Source organism: Exophiala xenobiotica (genome assembly GCF_000835505.1).
Source record: "Exophiala xenobiotica strain CBS 118157 unplaced genomic scaffold supercont1.7, whole genome shotgun sequence".
NCBI classification, from domain to species: domain Eukaryota; kingdom Fungi; phylum Ascomycota; class Eurotiomycetes; order Chaetothyriales; family Herpotrichiellaceae; genus Exophiala; species Exophiala xenobiotica.
In genome coordinates this window covers 1,246,289-1,273,680 of record NW_013562488.1, presented here as the reverse complement: position 1 = coordinate 1,273,680, position 27,392 = coordinate 1,246,289, and the positions used below count along the sequence as shown (strand labels likewise).

General features: G+C 51.8%; 9 protein-coding genes across 10 annotated transcripts; 2 read left to right on the top strand and 7 right to left on the bottom strand.

Annotated features, from left to right (window-relative positions):
- Nucleotides 1-3: 3 nt before the first annotated feature.
- On the bottom strand, nt 4-1,488 carry PV05_11169 (uncharacterized protein; the record flags this gene model as incomplete). Its single annotated transcript, XM_013454626.1, has 1 exon — nt 4-1,488. The coding sequence occupies one exon, from the start codon at nt 1,486-1,488 to the stop codon at nt 43-45; it is 1,446 nt and encodes a 481-aa protein (XP_013310080.1). The 3' UTR covers nt 4-42.
- A 297-nt stretch (nt 1,489-1,785) lies between these two features.
- On the bottom strand, nt 1,786-4,385 carry PV05_11168 (T-complex protein 1 subunit epsilon). Its single transcript, XM_013454625.1, has 3 exons — nt 2,636-4,385; nt 2,506-2,585; nt 1,786-2,456 (listed from the first exon to the last, which is right to left on the bottom strand). Exons 1-3 carry the CDS (start codon nt 4,146-4,148, stop codon nt 2,403-2,405), a joined length of 1,647 nt encoding a protein of 548 aa, XP_013310079.1. The 5' UTR covers nt 4,149-4,385; the 3' UTR covers nt 1,786-2,402.
- A 1,427-nt stretch (nt 4,386-5,812) lies between these two features.
- Nucleotides 5,813-7,409, top strand: PV05_11167. Of its 2 annotated transcripts, XM_013454623.1 has the most exons (4): nt 5,813-5,983; nt 6,068-6,383; nt 6,447-6,824; nt 6,878-7,409. In XM_013454623.1, exons 1-4 carry the CDS (start codon nt 5,959-5,961, stop codon nt 6,879-6,881), a joined length of 723 nt encoding a protein of 240 aa, XP_013310077.1. In that variant the 5' UTR covers nt 5,813-5,958; the 3' UTR covers nt 6,882-7,409. The 2 variants fall into 2 exon arrangements, with proteins under 2 accessions (XP_013310077.1, XP_013310078.1); XM_013454624.1 differs by having other exon boundaries at nt 6,447-7,409.
- A 384-nt stretch (nt 7,410-7,793) lies between these two features.
- Nucleotides 7,794-11,286, bottom strand: PV05_11166 (uncharacterized protein). The gene has a single exon (XM_013454622.1). It carries the CDS (start codon nt 11,188-11,190, stop codon nt 7,969-7,971), a length of 3,222 nt encoding a protein of 1,073 aa, XP_013310076.1. The 5' UTR covers nt 11,191-11,286; the 3' UTR covers nt 7,794-7,968.
- Nucleotides 11,287-11,561: 275 nt separating this feature from the next.
- On the top strand, nt 11,562-12,850 carry PV05_11165 (uncharacterized protein). The gene is made up of 2 exons (XM_013454621.1): nt 11,562-12,109; nt 12,264-12,850. Exons 1-2 carry the CDS (start codon nt 11,997-11,999, stop codon nt 12,556-12,558), a joined length of 408 nt encoding a protein of 135 aa, XP_013310075.1. The 5' UTR covers nt 11,562-11,996; the 3' UTR covers nt 12,559-12,850.
- PV05_11164 (uncharacterized protein) lies at nt 12,662-15,468 on the bottom strand. Its single transcript, XM_013454620.1, has 6 exons — nt 15,291-15,468; nt 14,983-15,242; nt 14,811-14,931; nt 14,141-14,758; nt 13,912-14,088; nt 12,662-13,857 (listed from the first exon to the last, which is right to left on the bottom strand). The coding sequence occupies exons 1-6, from the start codon at nt 15,328-15,330 to the stop codon at nt 13,112-13,114; spliced, it is 1,962 nt and encodes a 653-aa protein (XP_013310074.1). The 5' UTR covers nt 15,331-15,468; the 3' UTR covers nt 12,662-13,111.
- A 150-nt stretch (nt 15,469-15,618) lies between these two features.
- PV05_11163 (uncharacterized protein) lies at nt 15,619-19,159 on the bottom strand. The gene is made up of 4 exons (XM_013454619.1): nt 18,149-19,159; nt 16,791-18,098; nt 16,308-16,742; nt 15,619-16,259 (listed from the first exon to the last, which is right to left on the bottom strand). Exons 1-4 carry the CDS (start codon nt 18,935-18,937, stop codon nt 16,158-16,160), a joined length of 2,634 nt encoding a protein of 877 aa, XP_013310073.1. The 5' UTR covers nt 18,938-19,159; the 3' UTR covers nt 15,619-16,157.
- Nucleotides 19,160-21,312: 2,153 nt separating this feature from the next.
- Nucleotides 21,313-23,044, bottom strand: PV05_11162 (uncharacterized protein). The gene is made up of 2 exons (XM_013454618.1): nt 21,724-23,044; nt 21,313-21,622 (listed from the first exon to the last, which is right to left on the bottom strand). Exons 1-2 carry the CDS (start codon nt 23,009-23,011, stop codon nt 21,522-21,524), a joined length of 1,389 nt encoding a protein of 462 aa, XP_013310072.1. The 5' UTR covers nt 23,012-23,044; the 3' UTR covers nt 21,313-21,521.
- A 753-nt stretch (nt 23,045-23,797) lies between these two features.
- PV05_11161 (uncharacterized protein) lies at nt 23,798-27,243 on the bottom strand. Its single transcript, XM_013454617.1, has one exon. The coding sequence runs from the start codon at nt 26,993-26,995 to the stop codon at nt 24,089-24,091; it is 2,907 nt and encodes a 968-aa protein (XP_013310071.1). The 5' UTR covers nt 26,996-27,243; the 3' UTR covers nt 23,798-24,088.
- Between the last annotated feature and the right edge of the window lie 149 nt (nt 27,244-27,392).

Here is a 27,392-nt window from a genome sequence, read left to right as displayed (position 1 = left end):
GTACTAAATAGAATAAAAACCTGTCTCAGTCAAAGCAACAGCTCATCTCCGCAATCCTGTCTCAAACGAGGACTCGTTTACATTGCAGACCTGCTTCCAAGGCCTGCGCGCACCTCTGTCGCAAGCAGCGCCGAGCCAAAGAAACTTAGACATGACTTTCTTGAGTTGATCAAAGCTGGCCACTTCCCGTCGCTTTAGCTGCATTTTGAGCATGTCGATAAAGAAGACATCATCCCTCGTGTGCGAAGCGGCCATCGCACCCATCACAGCCACCCAGAGCAGGAACTCACTTGGCTTGGAGATGCTCGTCGTATCGTCCTCGAATACCCCTTTGAGCTGCTTGACAAGACTCTCGAGCGGTCCATGGCATGCAAGAGGATAAATCACGCCGTAACTGAATGCCAATGCCGCCAGACGACACAGTTCTGCCTCGCCCTGCATTGTCGGCAACGATAATAGCTGGAATTGGATCAAGTTCCGGTACACATTCGTCTCCCAGGACGTGGCTAGATTCTGGACGTGCCGCTCATCGGATGAACTTTGGATCAAGCAGCAGTACATTCGCATGTCGAGCAACAAATCCTTGAGATCGTCGTCGACACCTCCGAACACCGCAGCACGCTCCCGTGGCGGTCGCACCATTTTGACCTGATGCTCCAGCACATGGCGGTACAGAGGTCCCAGAGCGAAGTTCGGTCTCGTCATAGTCAAACTCGACTGCAGAATGTCCGTGGACTGGACCTGTTCCGCGATCCCGGGTGTGGTGATGTTATCCAGTCCCCCGCGTGCCGCGACCAGGCGCTTGAGCGCACTGATATGCGTTTCGGCCCAGCGGAAGTACGAGAAATAGTCCAACCACCCGAGCGAGCGGAACCCTGGGTCGAAGCCGCCGAAGCAGCATTTGTGTCTGTCCTGGTTGTGCGCGACAATGGTCGGGTCCGTCTCGCTGATGGTCAGCGCCAGCACGGCGAAGATTACCGCGTCAGTGACGGTACCGGCATCGATGTGCTCGCGCACAGACTTGACGGCTTTGTTCTGACATGAGAGCATGACGGCATTGGCTTTGTTGTTGTTGCGTGGCCCGCTGCCTGGCGAAGAGTCATGGTGGAGCGACATTTCGAGGGCGGCGGTCCATACGAATGAGTTGAGCAGGAGTTCGTCGGTGACGCTGAGCCGGAAGAACGCTGATGTGAGTGTCTCGTTGGTTGAGAGGATATGATGGCCGAAGCCGGGCCAGAGGACAGTCGTGGCGTAGTGGTGCACGCGTCGGACATCTATGTTGAGAAGGATCGTTGCGCAGCCCGCCGAGCCGAGAGGAGAGTTCGGTTGATAGATCAGAGATGGAGAGGAGCGAATCGCTGGCTGTATATGCCGTTTGGAGATCTCCTGAACACGAGTGGCCTGATACGAGGAGGAGATTGTCTTGCTGGATCGTGATCTTGACGGTGAGTCTGATTCTGGGGACTCCGACTCAGCGTTGTCAGGCATCCGAGGAGCAAGCCTCACTGGAAATCGATCTGCCTATGCGTGCGGCGGACGCTTTGTGAGCTTCTGTGTGCAGCTCTCCTGCGGCCTATATCTCGATCATGCGCCTGGTTAGCTATCGTAGGTGTTTAAGCGCGTGAACCAGGCAAGGCTAAAAGCTGGTGTCGACGTACGGTAAGAGCGCTGATTGAGTCGATTCTGGACCCTTTTCCTGGCTTTGGCGTCGCAGACGCCAGTCCCGTCGTCTTCATCGGTGCGTGCTTCTCTAAGGATCTTCCTCTCGAAAACGATTGTTGCGAATGGGCTTCCATTGCACAACGAGACTTGGTTGTTATTTTGCAGCCCGCCCACTAGCAAAGGGTAAGCCTATATTACGAGTTCAGGCCGTCCCCCGCTGTAGGCGATATCATAGAATCAGGCTATGTCGTAGACCAGACTGGATGTATGTTTCGCTGATATGACCTGCGAAGTGCCATCAACATCATAAAAAGTCACTAGTACATTGTGAACCCAAAGCTGACGCAGGTTGCTCTACGCCCGGCTTTCGATTGCATAGACTGTTTAGTCAGACTCGGCTCCACCTGCAGCCTTGTCATCATTCTCCTAAGTCCGGTTTGCCTAGAGCACGTGATATTTGCCCTGTTGCTCCGATATGGAAAATGGCGCCGGATCTGCCGGTAAGGTCCGCAGTGATGAGATGGCATGGTTTGGTGAGCATGAAAACAGACATCACAACGAAGTGGGAAGGTGAAACAGAATCATACGACGACCAACGCGATGGTGGTCAACCAGTAATTGTCCATTTCTATCCCACGTTCGAATTTGGGTATCTTTTTGTACAGTCATGAAGCTTGGTTCATGCACGCTTTTATCTGTGGCGAACGCCTCGAAATGCTGGTCTTTTTCATCAAGGAGGTCTAAAACTCATTGTCATCATCGCCCGACATGATCACATTGTTGATCTTCAACACCTGCAAACCTGTCAATAAAGTGGAAATTTTCAAGAAAGAAGTCACCTACCATTCGGCATAGCTGCGTTGCCAGCAGTAATTGCGACCGCTTTCCAATCAGTGGGTCAATAACAAAGTGTTCGCGCATATCTACAGAGGCATCGTTAGCATAGCTCCAAACTATCTCGGGAAAAGCATACCATTGCTGCCAGTGCTCATGCAATCCACCCCGAGGCGCGAGTTTTGCTCCTTAACTTGTCGTGACTTGACCGCGGCCAGAGTCTCAATCGGGCTGAGACCAGAGTTTTCCGCAAGAGCCATTGGGACTGCATCAAGGGCATCGGCGAATGCTCTCATAGCATATTGTTCCAAGCCAGGTGACTTGTTGGCTGCATCTTCCACAGCAAGTGAACAAGCAATTTCTGCTGCACCACCGCCATATACGACTCTGTTGTCTCTGACGAGGTTTCGGACTACACAAAGGGCATCGTGCAATGATCTCTTTGCTTCATCAATGATCATCTTGTTGCTTCCTCGGACGAAGACTGTCACTGCACGCGTGTTGGCGCACTCTTCAATGACCAGCATCTTTTCGCGAGTCGTCCCAAACGTCATTTCTCTGACGACGCCAGCCTTGCCGAGCTTTTCACTGCTCAGATCTTCGAATCGGGGCACGATTCTTCCGTTCGTGGCAATGGCTATCAACTCAATTTCGGGTCCGCCAACCCATCGCACGGCTGGTAGATGGTTTTGAAGGAGAAGGTGATTCGCTTCATCGTCGAAACCCCACTGACAAATGACGAGGTTGGCTCCTGTCGCCTTGATCATGTCAATCATTTCGACAAACTTGTTCTGTTCATATTGTTGCAATTTTTTGAACTCTTCCACAGTAGAGATATCGAGTTTATGCTTAGTTTTCGGCTTAGGTGGTTCAAATGCGCACGTCAATATAGCAAGTTTTGCATCGCGCACTTCATTCGGCATCTGAGGGTGGGAAAAGTCCTTGTCCACAATGACACCTTTGACAAGCAGAGAATCCTCTATTGAGCCGCCGGCCTTGCCATCGACCTTGATCAGCTCGAAGTCGACGTCTTTTCGTTCCAAGTCCGCCACTGACATGACAGCGTCGACTGCAATCCTTGCAAATTGATCATGTGCTTTGCTGACGATTTTGCTTCCCAAACATGTCTTAGCGACCTTTATCAGATTTTCTTGCTTCTCCCTTGTGAAGGGTATCTCATCACTGATCTTGTCGAGTTGTGCCACCGCAACTTCACATGCTTGATCGTAGCCGTCTGCAATCCGAATAGGATGAATACCCTTGTCGATGAGATCCGCAGCCTGGTCCAGCAGAGCAGCAGCCAAAACCACCACACCGGTAGTGCCATCACCAATTTCCTCGTCTTGAGACTTTGATAGTTCAACCATCAGTTTCGCAATGGGATTCGTAAGTTCCATCTCAGACATGATCGTGCGGCCGTCGTTTGTTATTTGGATATCACCATCTGGCGATATGAGGATTTTGTCCAGTCCTCGAGGGCCCAGCGATGTTCTGACAATGCTGGCCACCGTTCTTGCTGCCACAATATGTTGTTTCACTGCGTCCGTGCCATGTGTTCGCTTCTTCTTTCCTTGGTCTCGGACCACAATGAATGGTCTTCCGGACTCATCTTTCAGGAGCTGCGCCTGCGACAGATCTAGTTGCATCGCCATGTTTGAACCGAGCCCCGAGTGGCGGCGTAATGTTGGTCAATTGTTCTCTCGCAGTTCGACGACCGTGGTTCCCTTCGGCTCGTTCAGTATTCGCAGGTGTTCTCTTCGCGGATCAGGGTTTTCAGCGACCTGAAATCAGGAGAGGGGGTTCCTATGTATGTGTGTTCCCTGTCGCAAAGAATGCACCAAGTGAACGAATGCGTTGTTGAGTAATGTGTCTCGGTGGGATGGTTACCTGAAATTTTTGGGTCTCCAAATAACGATGGGCAGGAACCCGCGGCGCACTGGATAAAGTGCCAAGATCACGCTGCCACAGCCTTGTGCTTGACCCCCTTCTACTCGACAGCCTTGTCTATGCTACACCTACCTACCAGGTAGGTAGGTAGATATCAGCGCGCACCTTTCAAACATGCGGCATCTCATTGTCAGTCACAATGCCTCAATAGATTCTATGCATGGCCTATTGTCTGCTGCTGCTGCTGCCGCCGCCGCCGCCAAGGACTGGTTGAGGGATTGCAGATGCATTGAGTGATGCCGCGAGTCTTGCCGTACCCTGGGAAACAGGTGCGGCAGTACAAGAGATATATCTTGTACTCCTCAATTTTCCTTCAACAATCTGGACAAAGCCATCCGCTTCTTGACCACTAATGGTGTAGGTGGTTTCAAAGTTAATGGGCGCTAAGGAAGAAGGATTGCTTCTCGTAGTACACTATCAAAAACTAGACCCTCGAAAGAGGCGCCGAGTTTCACTTCCCATCCGTTAACCGTAACCCAGATAAACCACTTGGCCCCAAGGGGAACAACCAATGTTTGAAACCTGGTAGGGTGGAAAAAGTTTTTGCATTTTTTGCGGAAGTTTTGAGGCGTAGTTGATGTTTTTGTGATCGCCCACAGAGATCTGCTCAGAGTTGTGTGGGTAAGGCAGAGGGTACATCTGACCGAGAAGTGCGGCAACAAGCCATAGACTGTGTGGAATTCAAAGTTCAGTAACTAGTTCCCCTTGTCAACATTTTGGATTGTCTCACGAGGTGTTCTGGAGTCCTTCAATGAGCAGAGCATGGGAATGTGGCACTATGACAGTCTGTACAACAGATGTCTTCATACTGATGCTCTCGAACGAATCTGGGGTGCGATTCGATTGAGTAAGACGGACAAATCGAAGAGCTATTGCGAATCCTGGTTCATCGTACACCAAGATGGTTTGTTTCTTCTGCACCCGCTGCCAATCTGCCTGCCGTAGATGTTGTACTGCTGGTAGGACAGGGCTCAAAGGACATAGCAGGTTAACATCCGTGATTTTCATTCGGCGTTTGACTCTACCACTCGATCCTCATCATTGAAATCAGCCATGCTGTGTTATCTTGTGGAAAGACTGATGTCCTAACATTCCTTATATTTTGCCGCCTACACAAAGATGAAGTATTCTGTGTCTGGGCGCACTGCGACGTCAAACTGAAGCGCAAGTGATCATGACTTCGTGTAATGCTGGAAATTAAAGCTCATTGAGGTAGGTACCTGGATGAAGGTAGCTTGGTAACTTAGCATGGCACAAGTGGTAATGGGGATGAAGCCGCACGTGACATGGAATAATTGGCGAGGTTGGCCGTGAGCTCGCTAAGTCGACAGACAGCCTTCTCCATCTCCGTCTCCATCTCCATCTCCATGTTGAGGGTCATTACATTGACCAGCTGCGCGCGACTTGCTTTCACTTCCACGTTCAGCTACAAGCATCAGCACACTCATCACGCGTATGTCGTCTCAGTTCCTCACTCTCTAGTCGCCTTATTGTTCTCATTGGACTATCTTCACAATGCCTAGAGTTGTGAGCGCAGACGGTATGTCCAGCCCTCACTTTCCGCTCAGATTCAATTGCGCGTTCTGTCGCAAATTTACTGCACAGCTACTGATCTTATGTCCAGATGAGGCATTTTCCGAAGACAGCGACATTGGTGACATTAATCATGGCGATGAAATTCCCGCTGACGCTGAACCCAAAACCCAACTAAACGGTGAATTGCACGACGACGCCGAGGAAGCTGCTCAACAACGATCTTTGCCTGCCAGAGCAGAAAGTGAAGACACCGATGTGAGCAAGCCTGGTGAACCGGACGAAGAGTATGTGGTAGAGGAAATACAAGGCCACCGCACGCGGAAAGGTACCGTGGAATACCACATTAAATGGGTGGGTTATGACGAGTCTGAGAATACCTGGGAGCCCGAAGACCATCTACTTCCGTGAGTCTAACCCTCTGGCCGCGTAAAACTTGACCTTACGGAGCACTGACAAAGCTCCTACAGTCACGCAAGAAAGGTCCTTACCAGCTATCACAAGGCCATCGGTGGCCCACCAGGCGCCACTAGCATCAAACGAAGCAAGTCAAAACAGTCTCGGAAAGCACATTCATCTGCAGATGACACTCCAGAACCGAAAAGAAGGAAGAAGAACGGCGAGACTGCTGCGAGTCCAGAACAAGAAATTGGCACATGGACACCCAAAGGTGACAACTGGGAGCCCCAGGTCGACAAGGTTGAAACTATTGAACGTAATCAAGCTGGGCAGCTGACGGCGTTCGTCCTGTTCAAGAACGGGAAGAAGTCGATCGTGTCCATGGAGAAGGTCTATGCTCACTGCCCTCGTCCCATGTTGAAGTTCTACGAGGAGCACCTGAAATTCAAGTATGTCTGACCTTCTCTCTTCGAGCGGCAACCAGCTAACGAAAGAAAACTAGCTGAAAACTGTCTTGCCGCCGAAGTGAAGTTGGCACTTTCTCTCCAATAATTGTACATAACTCTACCTACTTCCGACATCTTGGGTTGGGTTCTCATGAGGTCTTTGTTTTTAGCGTGCTTCGGAGCATGGAGTTCTGTGCATAATGCGGGATGAAAAAAAGGAGGGTGGATGGGCTTGAATTCTAGCCACCGATGCAGCACACCGCAAGACAGATGGCGGATTCGCTGAAGAGTTGCTTTACCCAGTAGCGCCATTGGTCGAGCAGCTGGGAACGAAAGCAGTCAACCGTGAGCTTCACGTTGCGTTGAATTCAGAGGCCGTGGGCTAAAGGAGCTTGTCACGGAGACACTACTCTGTGGGAACATAACAAAGAGCTGAGATCGTCAGATCGCCCGACTCGGCTTGGGAAAAGATCAGTATCACGATGCAAGCTTCAAGCTACATAAGCTGGCTTGGTAATGAGAAGAAGCTTCGAATGATCCCGTCACGGGATCCTGTCCAAGTAAGAAAGAATCATTTCGTTGACCCTGCTCTGCAGACCACGGTCGCATTCCCACACCATTGCGCACCATCGACATCGCCATGGTTCGCGCGCGGTCAGCCAAATGACATGTCCGGCTCAAGCCTATGTACCCAATGTCCACCAGCTGCAAGTCCGTGTGTCGAAAGGCCTCGGACTCCCCGCATAATGTGATTAGTCTGATGGGTAGAAGTGACCGTGGAACTTACGTACCCTATACCACCTGTGGACCTATAGACGCATTGGATACCACACGCCAAAAAGGAACAACCAAGAATCTTGTATCTGGAGAGCCACCAAGCTCCCGGAGTTACATAGGAGAAGCCTACATACGCAGCATACCTGTAGCTGCATTCACACGAACGGCCGCTCGAGGACTCCAGAGCTTTGTAGATTTTTGAAGCGAGTTTGATTGGGCTTCTCTCATTACAATTACAATCATGGGGTATCTCATTAAATTAGAATCGTTTCGTCGTCAACACCCTTCGTCGTGTTTCTCAATACCATCATTATGCCCAGTACTTGCACTTGTCCGCTCCCACCGGTCACAGTGGCTGGCACAGTCTGTCTCATTCCGGTGCTTGTGCGTCCAGAAAATCAATGCGCTGATCATATGCCCTGTGTCCATGTTTGTCGAATATGCGCTGCACATCCGCAGGTTTCGTACTAAAAAGTAAGCGATCGTCCTCATCGGTCCAGACACCTGGCATGTCTTCGGGAACGACGAGCTCAGCCTCGGACACCGCCGCGTAGCTTGATGTGGACGTGCGCCGTCTCTTCCGCCGCAGCTGTTCCAGAAAGCGGTCCACCAGCTCGCTTGCTCGGGGGAAATCACACGATGTGCAATAGGCAGCTTTGTACAAGATGCGTTCCATGTTGCGGAGATTTGGGTATCGAGCCTTTTCCTGCTCCTCCCATTTGTCCATCACCCACTCGCCCCGCTCGGGATCATTGTAGTCGATGTTTTCAGCGTCAGCATGTGGCGGAGGCCGTGGGTCGAGATGAGTGCGGTTTTCCTGCTTGATGTCGATGTCCGGCTGTACGTGCTGTGCAGTGCCAGGTGCTCGTTGCTTATGTAGCGATTTCTTGCTTGATGTTGTGGGCTGATGATCATCCTCGATAGTATCGGCGGCTTCGGAGCCAAGAATGCTGTCCCAACCACCTTCGGGCTCTGGGATTTCAAGATATGTGGACATATCCGCGTCAATATCGGGACCATCGAACAACGCCTGCGTTGAAAGACGTTCCTCTTCACGATTTCGCTTTCGTGGTTGCTCCGGAGCTGTTTCCCATTGATCCATTGTTTCTCGACTAGTTTCAAAGGATTGGGAACCTAGCTCTACCGAAGTTTCGCGAACCCCTGAGATCGGTGGCTTCGGATCTGCTTCGTCTCCATCCTCGTCATCCTCTTCCTCGGGACCATAGGCTGAGGTACCCGAGGAACCGCCCCGAATTTGAGCAACTGGCGGCTTCACATCTAGCTCTTCGGATTGATAACTTGACGATCTGGACGATGCATCAGCCGCAGGCACGTCCCATTGGCCTTCGCTCATCAAGTTGAGTCGCAGGGGACTTGTCAATTGTTCGTCGTCTGGAGGCACTATATCTTGTTGTTCTGTATCCTGTATTTCTAGCTCTTTGAATTCTTCATCTTGATCATCCTGTGCCACGAATAGCGGAGAGAAATTTTCTGGTTGTGGCGGCAATGAGCCTTGTGAACGCGACGGGGATGGAGCAAAAGGTGGTGAAGATTCTAGCCCCTCGGTCTCAGTCGAGAGATGGATGGCAGGCGGTTCTCGAGGAGGCTCTTTGTCAGTACTGAGGGAAGAGTCTTGTTGGATGTCAAGATTGCGAGGATCGTCACGTAGCCGCTGTCTGTGTCGCGCATGGGTCGTGGCAAAGCTGAATGGTGGTGCAGCCGTATCGAGTTTGAGCTCCCTTGTGTCCTGGTGTTCCTCAGGTGGTGGCTGAGCCTCTTTAGATTGGGCCTCGCCCATCACTAAACCAAGGGAGTGTGAATTGGTCTGAGCTTGACTTTCATTGCTGGACTGATTTGTGCCTTGAGTCGACTGCGACTGCGTAACGCGTCCAGCACTTCGTTTTCTCGCTTCGTTTGGCTCTGGAGGTCGGCTCAGTATGGGAGACTCCGGTTGAAACGACGGCGATCTGGTTTCGCGTTGTCCTTCCGGAATTTTAGATTCGTCTCTTACGGCACGATGAAGATCCACAGAAGGAAGCTTTGGTGACACTTTGATAGAACTGACGATTGGTGTGATGGCGAATTTTGGAGGTGACAATAATAAAGGCGTTTGAGGCCCCTGCGGCTCAGAGTCTTCTGCTTCACCCAGCGCATCGAGACCCATGGTAGACGGCCTGGGCACGCCGTGGGTTCTCAAAAAGACTGCGCATGGCTTGCACAAAGCCCGCCCCTTTTTGTCGTAATGCCATTTCTCAGCTTCACTGGCGTAGCAGTTGCTACATGCAAACGCTTGTTCTAATGACTCAGCCGGCCTGTCCCCATGCTGGGCGTCACCAGTGTCACTGGAAAGCTCCTCGTCCGGTGCGCCATTGTCTTGCTGCATGAACAAATAAGGCGCAACTTCTTCAATCCGTAAGTCTTTTTCTCTGCAATAGTCGGGCAACACTCGATACTCAAACCAATGCTTCCACTCTTCCGCGCTATGGTGCTTGAAATCTTTTGATGAAGCCATATCTCTCCAGACGTCGAGGAACTGCCCAGGTGTCATGTTGGTCAGCTCTGGCACCAGTCTGTAAAGTTCCAGGGAATCCTCCTTGGAGAATGGCCCTGTTATGCCATCCAGAAACTGTTTTTCTGATTCTGTAACCGATTCTGTATCCTCATTCTCGTGGTGAGCATCGCCCTCTCTGCTCCGAACATCAGGCTCATTCTCAGGTTCTCTCGCCTGAGTCTCAGGCTCAGTACGCTCCACCGGTCGCTCTGCTGGGGACCTCTCGGTCGATGGCTCAATCGCAGCAGATTCGACAGATAATCTAGGGGTTGATTGTACCGGTCTTTTGGCCTTGCGTCGAGGCTTTACTTCGGAGGCAGGTTCGCCCTCGTCCTCAGCAAATGGTCGCCTCTTCTTCTTGGGTGATACCGACGTTCTGGGCTGTTCTTGTTCTGGCTCCAAAACCGAACTCTCGCGAGCTATGTGTACTTGATCAGGCTCTGGTTCTGGTCCGTCTACGTGATGTGGCCTTGTTGCATGAGAATTCGTGACTGATCTCTTCTGGTATCGCGTGCTCTTCAACCATCTGTCCCGCCAACTTTGGAAGGTATGTCTTGGATTTGCCTGTTCGATTTGCTTGTAGACCTCGTTGCCCTTGTATGCACCACCGTTCTCTTCAAATGGTATCATCCAATTCCACAGAAACTGGTCGTCCGCTTCCGTGTAGGGCACCCTTCCACTTCTTGGAGCCGTGACCGTGCTTCCTACGGGCCGGGAGACTCTTGTAGGGGCCCCGACTGCATGAGATGCGAGGTCCTCCAGCTCGCCCCTCCGGATGGACAATTCGACGTATCTGTAAGAGTGTGTGCCCGGAGCCTGGTTCTTTCTTGCATGATCAACAAGCTTGATGTCTGCCTGCTTGTCAATGTCGACAATGGTGGCCCCGTTGAGCCTGGCATTCTCGATGAGCCATTGCCGCTGTGGAATCGTGTGAGCGAACCACAGTTTCTGGCCGGTGAACAATTTGTGAGTTTCACTGTGGTCTGCGGTTGTATGTCTCTCAGCACGCGGAACATCAACATAAACGATGTGCGAGGTCATGTCTCGGCGACCTCTACCGGGGCATTATGGTGTCTTTGTCGTCTGGATAGCAAGCATCTGACCGGACAAGTTGTGCGATTCTCGTGAAGCGCAGCAAAGGTGGGTGCGTCGCGCGGCCAGACAGACCTGCACTCAAGAATCGCGAGAGCACGTGATTTAGCCGTGTGAGAGGGGTCTCGGAAAGACAAGCAGCAATCGCGACGAGTCCCGGATCGAGGCACTGGGCCCGAAGATACACCTCGCAAAACGGAATTCAGCGCGATCGTCTATGGGCCAGTTTGGTTTGCATGTGGGGAGAACAAGACAGACAAACACAGGCAGATTTGGGGCATGAAATCCACCCGGTACTCGTGCTCGTCTCGACTACTGGAGTCTGGCAGTCCCGTGGCTCTCTGCCCTTTGAATTGGCCTCTTTCCGATTCGTGCTGCCGATAGCTTGCTCTCCAGCCGCTGCCAGTTCTAAGGGTGACCCCACCGGCCTTTCCTGCCTTCCTGCCTTTTCTCGTGCCCTGAGCAAGTGAACATTGGCAGTTCAGGGACTTGCGCTCAAAGCTTCCCGACTGGGTGCCCGATACCGACACAAAGCAGACCACCGACCACGGATCAATTTATTTGTTCCGTCTCAACTTCCTCTGCCTACCTTACCCTTCCAGCGTCCCTCGACTGCGCTCTACACGTTCACTTGATCTCACCTCTCATCATCTCTCCGCCAGGTCTATCTCCAGCTGACTCTCTACTCACCGCCTCAACTTCCTGTGCAAACACCAGACAATCCCCCAAACCTCCCCTCCGGACTCTTATCAACCATGTCTTCAGATCTCACCTTCGCCGAGGTGTCCAAACACAACAGCAAGAAAGATCTCTACCTTATCATCCACGACAAGGTCTATAACGCCTCATCTTTCGTCGATGAACATCCGTAGGTCCTCCAAATCCTTCCTGTACCAACATATCCTAAGCATCGATATCTTTCATCCCCCACCCTTCAATGCCCCACATTGATTTTGAAATCAATATTCCAAGACCTCCTACCAGGAAGGGTGGAAACAAAGTGATTAATTTTCGGTTTCTAGTGGCGGTGAAGAAGTCCTCCTCGATGTCGGCGGTCAAGACGCTACCGAAGCATTTGAAGATGTCGGTCACTCAGACGAAGCCCGCGAAATCCTCACAGGACTCTTGGTTGGAGATCTGAAGCGGGTTCCTGGCGACCCAGCTCCCAAAATTGGTGCTACCGACAAGATTGCTGCTGGACCTGGAGGGAGAGATGCTGGTACTGGTATGGGTGTTGCTATGTATGTCGTCCTGCTTGTTGGCGCCGCAGCTGCATACTTCGGATACACATATATGCAGAGCCAGGACTCCAAGTAAATTTGCGCAAGTACAAAAGAGCGAAGATACAGAACGGCCTTTCAGTGGACAAGTCCCCCGGGTGGATCTGGCGGTAATGATCAGCAGTCTTTGATTTTTGGTTGGGACAGATATGCATTAAACGGGCATGTTGCCATTTCCCAGCCGGCGAGATGAACAGCGTGCATTGCACATTTACTAGACGAGAATCCATCTTGCGCCTAGCTACGTAGACAGCAAACCACCAGAGCTACAATCTTCAAGTTCAATCCTTGTCGTACTCGCTAATTCTGACAACATGGGTATAATTGAATTTCAATGCTTAGCCTTCGTGGTTTTCGTAATGTTTGGATCTCGCTGTGATCATCTCCCAGGGGCGCAGTACTACACTTTCCAAGTTCAAACAGGCCGGAAATTGCGAGAGTGCTTCACCTGGCGAGAGACAAACATACAAAAAGGCGCGCTCAATTTGCATCGCATTCGTTCCCTGGCCAATTTCAAGAAGTTCCCACGATACTCTCGCTATCAATTCAATCCACCCCAAACTCTCAGCCCTTTTTCTTTCTTCGACCTCCTACCGGTAGTAACTATACCTGCCTTCCACACCTCCCACACCAGGAGCCTGCGGCGCCGCAGCCACGCTCGTCGGCCGCTGGTTGTACGCCTGGTATTGCTGACCGTGGGGATTGGCATTCGAGTTCGGAGAGAAGGTAGGGTACGGCGACGACTGGGCTAGGGGGGTCACTGGACGGTCAGGTCCTGCCCCTGGTATCGGTGGTGGCCCATGACTCGGTGCGATTGGTTGCGAAGGTTGCTGACTGTAGTCATACGGCAGCTGTGACGGCGCTGACGATGGTGGGTAAATTGGATTTGTGGGAGCCTGGTAGGCTTGCTGTTGTTGTGGTTGCGGTGGAGGAATCTGGGTTTGCTGCTGGGGCGGAGGAGGAGACATGCCTTGGTTGTGTAGGTCTTCCGTCGAGTAATTCGAGGGTGAGTAGTCCTTGTTATTGTCCTGATATTGCAGTTGCGTGATGTTCGGCGGCTGCACGCTGGGATACTGAGACTGCTGCTGCGGTGGCCGACCGTCGGATGGCGGCGGTGGCGCATTGCTAGGGGGAGGGTATGCCGCGTACTGTTCGGGCTGCGATTGTCGACGGGTGGGCGCCGATGGGTATGAAGGGTAGTTGCCGTCCGCTGGAGGTTGAGAAGGTGGCTGATTCGCTGGAGTATGACTTTGTGGAGGTGGAGAGGCTATAGGGTAGGGAGGCTGGAAGGGCGTTGGGTTCCCGTACGGTACGGCGTTGTTAGGCGGTTGACCATCTGGATGAAAGGACTTAGACATGGCTTAGGGTTCGATTGAGCTCTGTTACTCACCAGGAGTATAGTATCTCTGCGGAGGATAGCCCTGTGGCGGTGGGCCTCCTCCGTACCCGAATGCTGCTGGGCCAGGACGGGCATATGCTTGTGCTGATTGAGCCATAGACGTCTCAAGCAGCGCCTCGTAGTCTCGTCGTGCCTTGATGAATTTCTCGTTCAATTGCTGGAAGTCATCTGTGAGGCGGTCAGCGGGCTGCTTGTTCAACGGCTAGGCTTCTGCACAGACCTTTCTTCTGGGTATACTTCCCAATCAACTCGATCAGCTTTGGCCTGATTGATAAGGTGCTGTGGTACAGCTCTGTTATTTCTTCGTTGTCTCTGACATTCACGTCGGTAGCGCTCGTGCTCAACAATGCCAGCAGCTTCTCGACGTTCTTGATTTGTCCAAACACCTCGGCTTCCATTTGCGCCTCCTTCTGCAGCTCGTCTGGTGTCGGATCTTGTAGTTTCTCAACGTAGTTCAATGGAAATATGCCGGTTTGACCTCGGAGTGAGCCTTTCCACCAATCCTTGTACACTGATTCGAGTACTGCAATTACGTCGCCCTTGCGGAACTGTAATTCACCCGGCTCGGAGGGTTGAAAGTCGAAGAGTGCCCGCACTCGCGAAACTGTTGCAGCTGTCGTTCCTGAAGGGACTGGCTGATGAGCTGCTGGCTGCGCCGAGGAGGACGGCTGTGCTGGTAGTTCTGCCGCAGGGCCGGAAGGCTGAGTTGTGGATGGAGCTGGCGTCTTGTCCTGGATTGATAATCTGAGGGCCATCTGCAATTCTTCTTCCTCTTTTTGCCTGTCATATTCTGTGATTTGCCTCTTACCGGGGGCTTGTGGGGGTTGTAAATTGGGATCTAGACTCGTCAGTTATCTGCGGGCAGGCCTGCTCTTGCGCGTCCAACTCACTTTGTGCCTTTAGCCTCATGAATGCCTGTTCCATGATACCCAGTTCGGTGTTGCTAGAGAAGTCTTTGGACCAAGACTCCATGCGTTCCAGTATTTTCGACTTGACTTGCTGATGCGTATTCTACATCCTGTCAAAAGCCATCTCTACGACGGTGTAGACTGCTTCGCTTACCCTGTCATTTGCCAACCTCAGAAGGGCGTCTGTAAAACTCCTTGAGGCCAGCTCTCTGTGCATGACGATTCCACAATTCTGTGCGAGCGAATTCGCAAGCTCAAGTGTGTACAGCTGAACGTTGGCATTGCGATGAGCCAGTCGCTTGATCATACCAGCCACTACATCTTTCGCTCCGGTGTCACTTGCTGATACTTTGTCGCACACGTCGAGGATATACTCCCAGTTCTCGGAGGTCAGGTTCTCGTCAGTCGCCTTAGCTATCGTAGGGTCAGTCGATGCAATACTAGGGCTGCCATGAAGCTTACCGACAGCATCGTCAAATGTGTTCTGCTGTGCCCGGAACATGGCGGGCGAAAGACTATGGCAGAGTGCTCGAGGTCGTGAGAAATGGACAAAGGGACCTTATATACAGAAAGAAGAAAGGATTCGCTTGGGATGTGTTTAGAGAACGATTCTCGTGCTTCTTGTTGGCCGCAGCCTAATGTACTTGATTTGGAGAGTGACGCAAGGCCAAAGCGGGTGAAGAAGGTTCCACATATCACGCGGAAGCTAAGAGCTGGACACAGCCACACAGCCACACGGCCTCTACGAAGCGACGAGGGACCACGGATGCCCGAGACAAAGAATAAACGATGTTAAGGTCTCGGAATAGACATGCTCTCTCATATTCGAAGCTGTCTCGTTTGCATTTCTTGTCTCCCTTTCTGTTACACATCGAGGTACAAGATCCTACCTATCTTACGCAGTGTAGACCTCTAGATATCGCAATGAAGTCTTTCTGTGCTTTGCGCTAAAACCCGATCACGGAACAGTCCATACCATATCCGATATTCGACCAAGAACTCCATGGCCATCGTTCAATCATAATGCCCTCCTTAGAAGACCGTAGAAAAGGAGGTCCGCTCCAATATCCTCCGGGCTACGTGAGCAGAAAGAAGGCTGCGGAACACATTTTGAGCCGTAAAATCGTGAAAAAGTGTAGCACACCAAGCAAAGTCTCTTCCTATAACTGGCTTTCATGTTGTAACACAGGAAATGCTGTTCGGTGCCTGTGGAGACATTAAGGGACGTCGAAATCCCGTCTGTATAGGCGGATATTGGGCCGTATCGCGCCTGAACACGCCAGAATAGGTGTCGCATTAATTGTACAGAGGAACCGAAAGTGACAACTATTAGTTGCCACGATTGGCCTTTTCTGCAGCCCTGCTTTCTCGAGCTGATTGTACAAGCGGAGCGAGGCTGATGAGTGGTGCACAGTTATGCATGAAAGGATGCTGCGGAACGGGTTAGAGAGTTACCTGAAGGACAAGTTGTTGACTTACATGAAGCAGATCATGAGCACTCGCTCGCTTTTCGGGCTCCACCCTCAAGGCGAAATGCAGGAAGTCGCGTAAGACTGGTGACAAGTCGCCCTCATTCTTGATCTTTGGTGTCCCGTACTTAGCGATCAGATACAAAGCTCGTAGAGGCGACTCGGTAAGATAAGGGGGTTCTCCTTCGATCATTTCGATAGCCATAATGCCCAGACTCCAGATGTCAACCTTGCGACCATATTCTTTTCTTGTGACGACTTCTGGTGCCATCCAGTATGGAGTTCCCACCATAGTGGTCCGTTTGTTCTGACTGTCATTGATTTGTGCGCAGAAGCCGAAATCAGTCAGCTTGATTTCGCCTCTTTCAGATAGCAGGATATTGTCAGATTTGATGTCCCGGTGGATCACGTTCTTGGAGTGTAAGTGCTGGAGGCCGTATAATGTCTTAAGACAATTAGTATGGTGTCAAGTTGGATCCTAACATGCACTTACTTCTCTGCAGACAGCGGCAATCTGCGCCTCACTCATGACATTGAAGGTCACAACATCCGTAAGGCTACCTCCTTGCATGTATTCCATCACGACCCAGAGGTCACCTTCGTGCAGGTAGCTGTCGATGAAGTTGACAATGTTCTTATGCTTGCTGTCTTTCATGACGATAATTTCGTTGATGATGAGATCCTTTTTGGGTTGCTGTTCCAGGTTCATCTGCTTAATGGCAACACATCTCCTCGTGGCCATCTCATATGCGGTGAACACTCCTCCTGAAGCACCTTGTCCAATTTTGTTGAGACTGTTGTATTTCATGGTGGGATCACCGGGGGTGCAGATAGCCTGTAACCGAGCGGTGACATCCACAATGTTGCTTTGCTGTCGTTTTGCTCGAGGCCGAGGACCCGGCACCGGGCCGACCTTGGCCAGCTGTGCCTGACCTTGTAGGTTTGGTGATTCCCCCGCCGCAGCAAACTGAGTTTGAGGAACATGGGGACTGTACTTCTGAGGGAGTATTTTGGGTGGGACCTCGGGAGCTCCAGGGGCAACTTGACGTTGACTTCGGCTCCGGTCAAGCTGCTTGCTCTGAATGGCTTGCTGTGCTACCATCATCGCTTGCTCTTGCTGTTGCTGATATTGGGCAGGTGACTGGATCGCCGGCTGCGCCTGCGGCCGTGGAGGGGATGACTGGAGAGCTTTGGTAGAATTGGAGCGACTGAATGCTTCTTCTTGCGCAATCTGCGGCGAGGAGCTTGGTATTGTTCCGGCTGGTGTTTGAGGCTTTGGAGATTGCTCGTAAGACCGAACCGGCAGATCATGCTTGAACGGGGGAGGCGGCGCCGGTCGAGCTGGTGCCAGATCCCTAAGATTGTGTGTAGGAGGTTTTGGAGCTGGTCGGTTGGGCATCATCATCGCAGGAGATTGGCCTGGCTTGCTACCCATTGCAATGGTTGAAGGGCCCCTCGGTACCGGTGGTGCGGCTCGAGGATTTTCGAAGCTGCCTTCATGATTTTGAGGGAATCGAGGGCTTGCAGGCGGCGAGATGACGCCAGCAATAGGCGAATAAGCAGCCGGGTTGGTACCGATATTTGGTGTTGTCATTGTTGGACTTTGATAACTGTTGGTACTGCTCTGTGACGAATCCGATAGTTTCGCATGGTCGAATTTCTGCCATACTCCATCGTCCATTCCGCCAAAATTGCTCTTGTACGTTTCGACGATGTTCATCATCATCTGGGGATTTTGATCCTGCTCATTCTTGGAGATACCACTGTCTGAGAGTATTCGCTGCCAATCCGCAGGAAGTCCCTATGGTCAAAAATTAGCCAGGAGACCCAAGGACTAGATTATGCTCCTACCGTAAATTGCCCAGTCTGATTGTCGTAGCCAACATGAATCATGTGCATAGGATTCTCTGGCGCAGAGATCTTGATACTTCTTGGGGATCCTAGCATGTTGTTGACGAAGCTTGAAAACCCGCTCTTCTTTCGAAATGGCCCCGGCGGCTTTGTGCCATCACCAGAGAAGCGCTTAGGACTGAGGATGCCATTCTCTGATTTGGGCGGAGTGACTTCCATCATGGCAATGCCGGAAGACGCCGATGTCTGTGACAGTCCGCCCGAAGGGGTGCGCGATTCGGGGCTCGTGTGGTTGCGAGTAAGTTGTGGATGTTGTGAGTTCTGCATCATGGCATTTTGTTCCCTGATTGTTCCCGTGGCTTGGAATGAAGAGAGAAGTCCCGAAGCGTCAAAAGGCGCGCCTATCAAGTCGTTGTGACGTTCATCTGAGGTTTGCGGGGTGGGAGGATAGTGTTGCGGTGGTAGGTATGTGTCGCCAGTGGCAGGGGCGAAGAAACCGTTGGCGGGAATGATGGGAGATGGACTGGCGCTGATCTGTTCGAGAGAAGAATTCGATCCGTAGACGCCGGATTGAGATCGATGGTGGAAGTCGCGGGCAGATTGTGAGGCTACTTGCGTGCGCGGGTATGGAGATGGTGCTGATGGTGCCCGTTGGAGAGTGGCCGATGACTGCGGTTTTCGTAGTGAAGGGAGCTTAGAGGGAAAGGCAGAGGGCGGAGGATTCTTGGTAAGGGTTGCTCGACGTCGTTTAGTCGAAGCAGAGGTGTCAGGATGGATGTCGGAGTTCATGTTTTGAACTGGCAGGTCGTTGAAGTTGGCAGGAAGCGGGCAATTGAGCCAACCACACCTCTGACTCGCGATCGGCGGGCGAGAATGAGAGGCACAGCGCTTAACCAGGAACAGACGCGCAGACCATGTAGCTGTCAAGGGTATTCAACGGTGTGGGCAGGAGCGAGCATCGTCAAGATCCTGGTTAAGAGTGTCCTGTGTGTGTAAGGTTAAGATGTTGTGGGTGATGTGAAGAATGAGAGGAGTCTGGTCTGGTTGATTTGATTTGGTCTGCTTTGCGTTGCGGCCCAGACAGCGGATCACACAGCACAGCACAGCCTGGGACAAGCTTCTCGACCAGGCACAACCCCCGGAGCTGCAGAACGTAACACTTGAACTAGGTAAGGTTCCCTTTCTGCCACGCCTCTACTAGTATGTAAAGTACATAGTGAATGCTTCCTATTCAACAGCTGTCAGTTTATAGATCCTCGCGCTATTGTGGCTGCTGCTTGCCAGTCGGGCAGCCAACCCAAGCAAACATATGCAAAGTCTCATCTATGATAAACAAACATGAGCAGAGCCACTTTTTACCGCATGCTCTCTCCTTCATATGGAGTACTCCGTATGGCAAGTAGCCTGATCCACAACGTGATCCTGGCCAGGCCAGGCCTCCTCTGGTCAGTATTTTCCAAAATGAGTCTATATTTCGTTGTCGACGACAGTGTCGGTGACAACAATCACCAAGCCACCAGGTGTTGCCACCAGGATGCTGTCACTTACCAACTGCCTATCCGCGGCTGTGCTGTGATGCTAGATGCGTCAGGTCTTGCATAGAGCACTTGTCACCGCCCCGGTCGCAACCATCTCCACTATCCGCTGAATGGACGCCTCTATTGCCATCCATTCAATCGATAACATGCACCTCTGAATATCGAAATTTCCCCGATGATCATACTGGTAGGCATGATCTTCAGCCGATCACAGCCTGCGCACACCGGGCTTGACAGACGGCACTGCCACCTCCACGTGTGCTACAACGTCCAAATCAACTCTAAAGGCACGCGCAATGTACGAGCGTACGATCGACGTCCAGTTTTGAGCTGAGTGCATACACTTGATGATGGCAATCCTCCATGCTCGAACGTTTGCGTCAGGAAAACTTCAACATGCAAGCCTCCAATACTCCAATCAATCTAGAAGCTCCACAGTGGACAAACATGGGTGTCCTGAAACAATTGAGGCGCCGTCACCAACCCAGTCCGCTTGTTACTCCAATAACAGTCTGGAATCATTGCTGCTGTCAAAGCATTTCCGGGTATGCTCACCAGGAACATCCGCTGCAAGGGAGCCTCATCCATTGGACACTGAGAGCTACGAGTACGGGCCTGCCGGGTTGGGTTTCTTTCGCAGTGCAGGGTGCCATTCGAAGCAGAAAATCCTCTGCCCATTTCCGATGGGGTTGTGGGCGCCGCAAAATCTCCTCATCGAATCCATACAAGCCTTACTTTCCACCTTCATCTTTCTAATACCAAACAATCTGCACCATCACAGGATGCTAGACATCCAGGGCTGGGATCCCTTGCCTGAGCACTGATGGAATCCCAGTGTGGAATCTCATACATTTTCTCTCTGCTCGTTTCATCCCAGGGCTTCTTCATCTGGATACACAAACTCCGACAGGTCCAAGGATAACAATTCCACAACTTCAAACTTTGTCAAATTGTCACACGTTTCGGATGTCGTGAAAGGAAGTACCGTGTAATCTAACACAGCTTGCAGCTTGCACAAGCGCCTACGACTTGATGTGGCTTTGCCTTAGATAGAAAGGTCATGCACAAGGGAGTCCGACCTCATTGACATGACCTCACGAAAATGACTTCATGAGTTGAGGCAAGGTATTTTGCACAAGCGAGCGGTGCTGCCGCCAGATGCTTTTTCATCTCGCTTCCACGAGTCTCTGATACGACTTGCCCGCAAGACTGAACCTGTACAATCCTGTGGCGTCGCTTATATCTCTTGAAAGGTATCTTGCAGGTTGTTCGAATGACCCCATCATACCCTAAACGCTGAAGTGAGAAAGTTCGCATGCGCAAATGCGAATGGACCTGGCATACAGGATTGTGCACAGGACTTACCCTCTAAGGATTTACCGGGCAGATTGTGAACGGAAGATGTGGCACCTTCTAACAAGGACGGCATCATGGCAAGAGAATATCTGGTCGGAAGGGGCCATTCTCGCCGCCAGACTGTCCCATTTCGCGGTGGTCAGGCTATCGCTTGACTCTGAAGATCAACCACCTGGCATCACGTATCTCCCAGGACCTTGGCCAACTGACTAAGAGGAACTTTAATGCAGGGGCAAATGACACCTGCGCAGGAGAGAAAAGAACCTCAAATGGGGGAACAATCCATTGCGCTTTGGTTACCGTACGGCGAATGAGCTTTCCAACTTCTTGCTCTGAACAATGGTGCTGAATACCACCAGATTATCTACACTTGCGTGAATCTGGAATCCTCTCTTATTTCTAGCCGCTATTTTCTCTTATAATCTATCCAAACGACGCCACGCTTGTTCTAATCTAACACAAACCTGGGATGAAAATGTTCAGCTCGCCGCCTTCGCGGCAATCGCCCGACCGCCAAAGCCCCAAGAAATCTGGTTCGCAAGTTGAATTTCCGTACCCAACTCCTCTGCGAAAGTCCATACTGTAAGGCAAATCGTCAGCACGCTGTGTTGATAACGATGGGGACGAAGGAAAGGACCATTGTTTGAGCGGCACAATCCATTGGTGAAAGGGGAGACTTACCAAGACCGGGATTCTTCTGGAAGTAGCGGCCGACGAACACTGCATCGACGCCAGACTGCACGATCTCCTCGGCCTGCGGGCCGTTCGTAATGGTGCCAACGGCTGTTACCAACAACTTATCACCAACCTCCTGCTTGACAGCCTTCGAGAACGGCACTTGATACCCCGGCCCTCCGGAGATCTTCTGTTTCGGATGGAGCCCGCCTGAACTTGTATCCAGCAGATCCACACCGAGTTCCGCCAAAACCGGCGCAAGCCGCACCGTATCCTCAATCGTCCAGCTCTCGGGGAACTCATCTTGGCCCTTGAGCCAGTCATCCGCACTGATTCTCAAGAACAACGGCATATCCTTCGGGATAACCGCACGCACAGCCTCGACGATCTCCCTTGTCAAGCGAGTTCTGTTCTCCCACGACCCGCCGTACTGATCTGTCCGCAGGTTGCTGACTGGGCTCAGAAACTCGTGCAGGAGGTACCCATGAGCATTATGGATCTCGATAACATCGAATCCGGCCTCTATGGCGCGCTTCGCCGCCGAGACGAAAGCGTCCTTGATCCGTTGTATGCCTTCAAGTGTCAAGGCGTTCGGGTGCGGGAATGTCGGTGAGAAGGCAATTGCGCTCGGTGCGAGTGTCTCGTCTGGCCAGCCGTTTGCTTCCTTGACCGCGGTGTCGCCCAGGCTCAGCCACGGCGCGACGGTGCTGCCCTTGCGACCGGCGTGGCCGAGCTGAATACCGATCTTCTGGCTTTGGCTGTGGGCAAACTCGACGATGCGCTTCAATGGCGCAATCTGGCCGTCTTCCCAGAGGCCGCCGTCCTCAGGGGTGATGCGGCCTTCGGGCGTGACGGCATTAGCTTCCACGAGAGCAAACCCAGGACCGCGTTGGATGATTCCTCCGAGATGGGTAAGGTGCCAGTCAGTCAGGTAGCCATTTTGCGCCGAGTATTGACACAGTGGGGAAAGCCAGATGCGGTTCTGGAAAGTGACGCCGCGTATTGTCAGAGGTTGGAAGATCTTAGGGATAGCACGTCCATTGGGTTGGGTTTCCTTTGCCGTCCCAGCCGGAGGGATTTGCGCTGGAGTGAAGTATGAGATGCCTTTGGCGGCTTGGTTGACAATCAGGGGCCTTTCTTCAACGGATCCCATGGTGGTGGATGGATATTTCACAGATAGGCAACGTGCAGGGCGGATTGGGAAGGATACGATCGAAAGAAGGGCGGCAACTAAGGACTGCTGGCTGGCGTGACGATGCAAAGATGAAGCCCTAGTGGGGAGCTGGAGTGGCATTTATATGATTTTCCTACCTAGCAAAGCCTTATCTCAGGAAGCACGGATGGGCAACCCGATATGTTGCAAGCCGTCAAGGCTTTGAAATCCAAATCCACAGATTCTTTCTCACAGACAACCGCCCATCATCCGCCAATCATCTTGAGCTGAACAATGATAATGGCATGATCGTGGCCATTGGCATTATGCAAAGTGATGGTTCCAGGCTCCACGCCTCAACATCCGAGACGTCAACTACTCCGAATTACTTAGTTGAGGATCGAGGGATGCAGCCCCCTCCGAGTTCGGGAACGAGACGTCTTTTCCATCCCCTAGGTAGAGATGACGTGACATGAGCCCTTTCGAGAAAAATCCTTTTGAAAATGCTAACTACACAGTAGGTGCTTATTAAGCTCGTAGGGGTCCTCGCTGGGTACAATGTCAACTTATTTGGGTCGCCGAACCCTGTCCGAATGCTTTTGCTTTCGAATGACGAACAGAACCGCCGGTCAAAAAGTCTTTTCTTCCATTTCTACAGTGTTCGTGAGTGTTCTACTGCGTCTACATAGTAGTCACATTACTCGTGACTACTGTGGCTGCTTCGCCTGACCATTCACCCTCTTCCAAGTACGAAGGTCCTGTTCGTACATGCATCGCCACCTCAGGATGTCCGGAAGGCGCAGGCTTTGGATTATTACACACACCTGCGAACAACGTCAACTCAGCGGCAACCTAACCGCGGAGTCAGTCTTGTCGCAAACACGAATGGCTGACAAAAAAGCCATATCCCTTGTTGGGGACACTGGCCCAAAATATTCCATTTGCGCATCACGGCTCTTCTCTCTTTTCGTCCTGCTCATCAGCATTGTTGGTGAAGTGAATATCGAATGAACAACTGTCTACCATCTCATAAACGCTATTGTAGGAAAATCGCTCAACGATGGAAATCGCTCGCAGCCTGGCTCTGATACTCCAGTATACTAAAATCGTAACTCATCTTGCCTTCAGGGGCCGAGTCGCTGCTGGGTGCGAGCTCAACCTCATTAACCATACAGTCCCATGAATCCCGGCGGCAAGGACAAAACTCATGGCCGTCAATCAAACATTCCCAATAACAACCATATATCTGAGTTTACCTTCTTTGCTGGTCTTAGCGGAGTCGACGCTAATGCCGTCATCCAGCTGCATCTGGCTGCTCTTCCAACCCCAGCTCTTACTCACATCGAATCGATCCGGGGCGCTTTCGTAGATGCTGAGAAGTCGACCGGCCTTGCTAGGCGAATATATCTTGAAATACGTCCGAATCGTTGGTCGCGAGTCCATGTAAGGCGGCATGGTTGAAACGTTGTATTTCCTGTTCCTGCGCACCAGCTCTTCATCTTCTCCATCCTCGTCCAACATCTGCGCGCCAGAGAGGATACTAGTCGATTCTCCAGTAAATGCTCCTGCGCTACTAGGCGTTTGGGATGTCTTGTTGTGTGATGCTGATTCACCCAGCCCCAGCCGACGGTTGGCTGCGGTGGTGTCGACCTCGCCAGAACGGACGTCGGCAGAATCGAACTCACCAGACACGAAAGTATCATCTTCACGGTCAGCGTCTAATCCTCGAGCGTCTTCGTTTGCACGCCAGATCTGGTTCCGCCGCTCGTTCTTACGAAGCAGCATTTCACGCTCAAGTTGTCCGATCCGATCATCGACAGTAGCGGGTATAAACTGAGCCAAAGGATCATCATTTGGATCCTTATCTTTGGCACGGTGCAAGTAGATGCCCAGCTGTTGGCTTTTGGAGTTGTTGACTCGTTGGATGTACAGATTCCACAAGCTTCCAGCGTACCAGACGGTCTGGGAATAGACTCGTTTCTTCTCTTTGAGTGATCTCGGATTTGGAAACTCGGCTGAGAAGCGGAACGGCGGATAATAGCTGAATCGTGGCGCTCCTTCCGGCGAGTAGCTTCTCGATGGTGGTCTCCCACTTTCGATCACATTTTGGCCGGTGAAATCGAGCGCCCATGCAACATCAGTCGGTTCGAGACTTGCCGACAGTCTGGCCGCATTTGTGCTCCAGTCGGCGCCGGTCGTCGAGTTTGACGCTACACATGCTTCGCGTGTCCCGCCCATCACACAGGACACATCATGGCTTGGTATCCAGAACTTTCTGGGCTTACCATTACCATCCCAGGAGCCCGACTCCATTTCCTGACCGGCTTCGCTCCTCTCATCTTGCTCCCTTCCTTTTCCCTTGATCATGATCGAGTCTTGTTCAGCCAGTACCACTTCATAATCATCGGCGACTTCACTCAACCCGAGTTCGATGTCACCATCTCTGGAGTTGAGCACCTTCTGCCGCAGCTCCATCGACATCCACAAAGCATCCGAGATCACTTTTTCTGGAAGTATCGGTACTCCGAGTATATCCCGGTGTGTGCGAATTTGCTGTAATTGCTCAAAACGTAGATGCACGTAATGGATGCCTTCATCAAGCAGCACGAGTAGCGGGGCAATTTCCGTCGCTGTATACAACCCAATCCAGGCTTCATCTTTCTCGGACACATACCGGTTGTGACCTGCTATACTGTATGGTGCATCAAATCGTACAGCAAAAAAGCGAAGACTTTTCGGCTTCGGATGAAGGTATCTTCCACCAGGCGAAACCAGGCCATTTTCAATCGCCTTGGCCCTGAGACGACGATTGAGCAGCTTTGTGGCTAGGTACCACCTGTCCCATTCGCCAGGGACGAAGAACGGATCACCGCCCACTATTTCGCGGATGATCTCAGCGGGTATCTCGTCCCAATACTCATAGGGCATCTCCCAACCCTCTCTGCATAGCATAGCTTTGGCTGAAGCAAGAATGCGATCGCCGGACTTGCCGTAGTAGTTGTTAGTCACCAGTTTGATCAAGCCGGCAAGTGTAGAAGGTTGCATCTGACGAAGAACAGTCTCCACGCACGAATCGACCAGGTCAGGCATGTCGAGCCAACAAGCCGTCGCAAACAAACCAATTGCTTCTTCCTCTTCCTGCATTGGAAACTGCGTACCATAAATCCTCTTTAATGCAAGCTCGAATGCCGATCTCGTGATGTTTGAATCAATTTCTTCTGGCAAAATGGTCATCTCCTTGGCACTGCTCTCTGCCCAAGAACCAGAGAACGCCGACGCGAAGAAGGGGACGCGGTCAAGGAGCAGTTTGTGGAGCCTATAGGCCCGTCCAAAAGCGTGGATGGTGATATCAGAGTGGCGCCCTTGCTCAAACCCATAATGCAAAAGGTGCCCAGTCAAAGTCGTGGTGTCGCTCAAGCCGCGAACGATACCTGGCATGGGACGCATATACGAAGGACCCCTAGAAATCCCTGGGCTGGGTGCGTCGCCCGGAACAAAAAGACGAGAAACGGTGGCAGGAGTACTCGCAGGGCCAAAATCGAAGGTATTGGTGGTCGAGTTTGTGGTAGGATCGTCGACATCCTTCTCCGGGTTAATCATAAGTTGCCTGCTGTTTAGGCCTGGAGACAATGTTGAAGCAGCATCGCCAGCACGGCCGTTGATTCGCCGGCTGCCACCAGCGTTGGTCAGAGCAGCCAATGGCCCTGCATTGCCGGATGACACTGCAGCACTGAGGGAGGCCAGGGCTGTATTTGCCGAGATGGAAGCAGTAGGCGGACCAGACACGAATATAGACCGCAATGGAGGCTCGAATGAAGCGGCCGGAATGCACTGGTCTACATGAGTCGCAGGCAAAACTTGGCTCGCAGAAGCTGTTCTCCGTTGGGAGAGAGGTCTCGAGGTTGGGGCACTACTCGTGGCCTGCTGAAGTGGTGACCTGACGATGCCCGAGCCGGATGCGTCGACAAGATATTGCGATGCTTGTGAGGGGCGTGCTACGCTGTTCTGTTCATTCCATGCTGTCCTATGGATTTCCGGGTTGGAAGCGGAAGCCTCATAACCGCCAAAGAGTCCTTCCAGATCATCTCTGGGAGCACTCCAGCCAGGGAATCCCTCCTGATCCATTCAAACACTCAGGGTATGTTCGCGGATGAGTAGCGAGAGCGCTTTATGTGGTTAGTCTCTGCTTCATGGCAAATGAGTTGACAGGTAGTGCCGATGTCAGCTCAATGGCTCATCAATGATATTGCAAGTTCGCAAAGGCCAGGATTTCAAAACCGAGCAACAATGGGCTCTGGAGAAGAGATCGAGTGTCTGGCAATCCTTTGAGAAATATTGAAAGATTCAGCAGTCGATCACGAGTCTGTTTGACGGATTGTTATCAATGTTGGAAGTTGGCAGCTGATCAGGGTCGTTTGACGCAAGGCGGCCGTCACGGGTCGCGGAACATTCTGAATGCGGCTGGCCTTTTTGCTTATCGATAACAGGCCTCCCTCGGTGACATGTCAAGATGTCTTTTCGC

What these genes read in the sequence shown, in the direction of transcription:
- PV05_11168 (XM_013454625.1), bottom strand. Translation starts at nt 4,148, where the DNA reads ATGGCGATGCAACTAGATCTGTCGCAGGCGCAGCTCCTGAAAGATGAG. An exon ending in CATGAGCACTGGCAGCAATG is followed by an intron (nt 2,586 to 2,635) that starts GTATGCTTTTCC and finishes ATGCCTCTGTAG; the next exon opens with ATATGCGCGAACACTTTGTT. An exon ending in CAACGCAGCTATGCCGAATG is followed by an intron (nt 2,457 to 2,505) that starts GTAGGTGACTTC and finishes ACAGGTTTGCAG; the next exon opens with GTGTTGAAGATCAACAATGT.
- PV05_11167 (XM_013454624.1), top strand. Translation starts at nt 5,959, where the DNA reads ATGCCTAGAGTTGTGAGCGCAGACG. An exon ending in TAGAGTTGTGAGCGCAGACG is followed by an intron (nt 5,984 to 6,067) that starts GTATGTCCAGCC and finishes TCTTATGTCCAG; the next exon opens with ATGAGGCATTTTCCGAAGAC. An exon ending in CCCGAAGACCATCTACTTCC is followed by an intron (nt 6,384 to 6,446) that starts GTGAGTCTAACC and finishes AAGCTCCTACAG; the next exon opens with TCACGCAAGAAAGGTCCTTA.
- PV05_11166 (XM_013454622.1), bottom strand. Translation starts at nt 11,190, where the DNA reads ATGACCTCGCACATCGTTTATGTTGATGTTCCGCGTGCTGAGAGACAT.
- PV05_11165 (XM_013454621.1), top strand. Translation starts at nt 11,997, where the DNA reads ATGTCTTCAGATCTCACCTTCGCCGAGGTGTCCAAACACAACAGCAAG. An exon ending in TCTTTCGTCGATGAACATCC is followed by an intron (nt 12,110 to 12,263) that starts GTAGGTCCTCCA and finishes TTCGGTTTCTAG; the next exon opens with TGGCGGTGAAGAAGTCCTCC.
- PV05_11164 (XM_013454620.1), bottom strand. Translation starts at nt 15,330, where the DNA reads ATGTTCCGGGCACAGCAGAACACATTTGACGATGCTGTCG. An exon ending in GAAGTATACCCAGAAGAAAG is followed by an intron (nt 14,089 to 14,140) that starts GTCTGTGCAGAA and finishes ACCGCCTCACAG; the next exon opens with ATGACTTCCAGCAATTGAAC. An exon ending in GCAGAGATACTATACTCCTG is followed by an intron (nt 13,858 to 13,911) that starts GTGAGTAACAGA and finishes CCTTTCATCCAG; the next exon opens with ATGGTCAACCGCCTAACAAC.
- PV05_11163 (XM_013454619.1), bottom strand. Translation starts at nt 18,937, where the DNA reads ATGAACTCCGACATCCATCCTGACACCTCTGCTTCGACTAAACGACGT. An exon ending in ATCAGACTGGGCAATTTACG is followed by an intron (nt 18,099 to 18,148) that starts GTAGGAGCATAA and finishes TTTTGACCATAG; the next exon opens with GGACTTCCTGCGGATTGGCA. An exon ending in GTGCTCATGATCTGCTTCAT is followed by an intron (nt 16,260 to 16,307) that starts GTAAGTCAACAA and finishes CCCGTTCCGCAG; the next exon opens with CATCCTTTCATGCATAACTG.
- PV05_11162 (XM_013454618.1), bottom strand. Translation starts at nt 23,011, where the DNA reads ATGCCACTCCAGCTCCCCACTAGGGCTTCATCTTTGCATCGTCACGCC. An exon ending in CCAGAAGAATCCCGGTCTTG is followed by an intron (nt 21,623 to 21,723) that starts GTAAGTCTCCCC and finishes TTTGCCTTACAG; the next exon opens with TATGGACTTTCGCAGAGGAG.
- PV05_11161 (XM_013454617.1), bottom strand. Translation starts at nt 26,995, where the DNA reads ATGGATCAGGAGGGATTCCCTGGCTGGAGTGCTCCCAGAGATGATCTG.